Genomic DNA, 1,986 nt, shown 5'->3' on the forward strand with positions numbered 1-1,986 from the left:
GGGGGGGTCACTTTTTGGCGAAGGAGATCTTCATGGCGTTGTTCTGGGTGATCTTGAAGCCCTGGAGGGCATCGCGGGCAGCCCCTGCCTGCACCTCGTTATCGAACTCAACGAAGGCGATGTCATGCCGGCCCGGTACCAACCGCACCTCCTTAAAACCAGGGAACCTGGAGGGAGAAAGGTGGGGGGGCACAGGTGTCAACAGGGCCCCCCCAGACCCCTCCGCGGGGTCCTGTTTTGCCCCCACCCTGAGAAACTCACTGGTTGAAGAGCATGGAGAGCATCAGCTCGTTGGTCTCCTCAGGCAGGTTGGTGAGGAAGAGGATGTGATTCGGTGGGTTCTCCGATAACTGGGGTGGGGGAAAAAGGGGGTGTCAGCCCCAAAAGGAGGCAGGGGAGCCCCCCCAAAAGGCTCATACACACCCCGCCCCTCATCTCCCTCCTGGTTCGGGATGGTTTTTTAGATGCCGCAGCTCGTTCAGCATCAAATTCTGGGGAGAGGGGGGAGTTGTGCCGGGAATCCCGTTACTCACTGGCTGCGCCGGGGGCATCTGGCCCGGCATCACTTGCTGGGGGGGCATGGCCCCCGGGGGAATACCACCAGGAGTCATGCCGGGTGGGGGGATCATCCCCGGCGGGGGCATATAGGGGGGCTGCCCCGCCATATGGTGCATCATACGGGGAGCCTGGTTCAACGGCGGCATTCCCTGTGGGAAAAAAGAGGGGCTCAGTGCCCGTAAAACCCCCCTCAAACCAAAATGCACTACACAAAACCCCTCCCTCAATTCACCGGGACGGTTCCCTGAACGCCGCCTGCTGCCGCCGCTCCAGTTCCAGCTGCGGTTTTCTTTGCTGCGGGTGTGTCTTGATTTTTGGGTTTTCTTTTTTCTCGTTTCCGGTCGCGTTCGACAAATGTTCCTTTCATTTTGGCAATGATATCCGAATCCGTCTTGGCATACTGGATGCGCTACGGGGAAAAAAGCAAGGGGTGAGTGGGAACAGATTTGGGGGGCCTCCACGAGGATTTGGGGGACTCCATGGGGATTTGGGGGACTCTATGAGGATTTGGGATAGCTCCATGAGGATTTGGAGGGGCTCCATGGGGATTTGGGGATCTCCGTGGGGATGTGGAGGGGCTCCACAAGGATTTGGGTGTCTCTACAGGGATCTGGAGGGCTCCATAGGGATATGGAGGAGCTCTATGAAGATTTAGGATGGCTCCATGGGGATTTGGGGCAGCTTCATGGGGATCTGAAGGGCTCTGTGGTGACTGGCGGTGCTCCACGTGGATCTGGGCAGGGGTCCACAAGGATTTGAGGTGGCTCTATGAGGATTTTGCGGGGGGGAGCTCACCATGGGTTTGTCATAGAAGGGGAAGCCCTGCATGGAGCGCAGGGCATTGGTGGCACTGCTGATCTCCTTGAAGATGACGAAGGCCTGACCCCTCATCTTCAAGCTGCGCGACACCAGGATATCCAGGATTTGACCAAATTGCGAAAAAATCGCATAGAGGGATTTTTTCAACTCTGGGGAGAAAAAAAAGAAGGAGGAGGAGGGTGAGCGGGCAGGAAGGCAAGACCCCCCCCCCCCCCACACACACACCCCTTACCATCCTTTTTAATCTTCTCATTCAGGTTGTTGATGTAGATGGTGTGGTTGGGGCGCGGATCCTGCACTGCCATGTCGGGCCCCCCCCAACCTGCGGGGAGAGATGGGGGGGCTGGAGGGGAGGCTGAGGGGGGGCTGGCCCCCCCTCCCCTTTAACCCCCCAACCCCCACGGACTACTCGGGGAGGGACGACCCCCCCCCCGTAGGAAAGTGGCCCCAGGGATGGGCAAAGCTGTGTGGGGAGTTTGGGGAATGCCCCAGGCCCTCCCAGTGAGGAAGGGGTTACCCCCCCCGGTAAAAAAAGGGTTAATTCCCCCCCCCCCAGCCCCGGGGTCGCTCCACCCCGTGGGGACATCGTGTCCGTGTCGGAGCCCTCAC

The 1,986-nt window shown here is 59.5% G+C and overlaps 2 protein-coding genes across 2 annotated transcripts in view; one reads left to right on the forward strand and one right to left on the reverse strand.

Annotated features, from left to right (window-relative positions):
* Positions 1-7: 7 nt before the first annotated feature.
* Positions 8-1,694, reverse strand: SNRPA (small nuclear ribonucleoprotein polypeptide A). The gene is made up of 6 exons (XM_010567133.1): positions 1,610-1,694; positions 1,354-1,526; positions 791-967; positions 534-707; positions 262-350; positions 8-167 (listed from the first exon to the last, which is right to left on the reverse strand). Exons 1-6 carry the CDS (start codon positions 1,680-1,682, stop codon positions 8-10), a joined length of 846 nt encoding a protein of 281 aa, XP_010565435.1. The 5' UTR covers positions 1,683-1,694.
* Positions 1,695-1,830: 136 nt separating this feature from the next.
* Positions 1,831-1,986, forward strand: part of LOC104831544 (chromosome unknown open reading frame, human C19orf54) — a 1,979-nt gene continuing 1,823 nt past the window's right edge. The window contains exon 1 of the mRNA XM_010567193.1: positions 1,831-1,844. Coding sequence (XP_010565495.1) covers positions 1,831-1,844 — 14 coding nt within the window. The remainder of the gene's footprint in view (positions 1,845-1,986) is intronic.

The sequence above is a fragment of the Haliaeetus leucocephalus genome, unplaced genomic scaffold (assembly GCF_000737465.1).
Source record: "Haliaeetus leucocephalus isolate CR32 unplaced genomic scaffold, Haliaeetus_leucocephalus-4.0 Scaffold227, whole genome shotgun sequence".
Lineage (NCBI taxonomy): Eukaryota > Metazoa > Chordata > Aves > Accipitriformes > Accipitridae > Haliaeetus > Haliaeetus leucocephalus.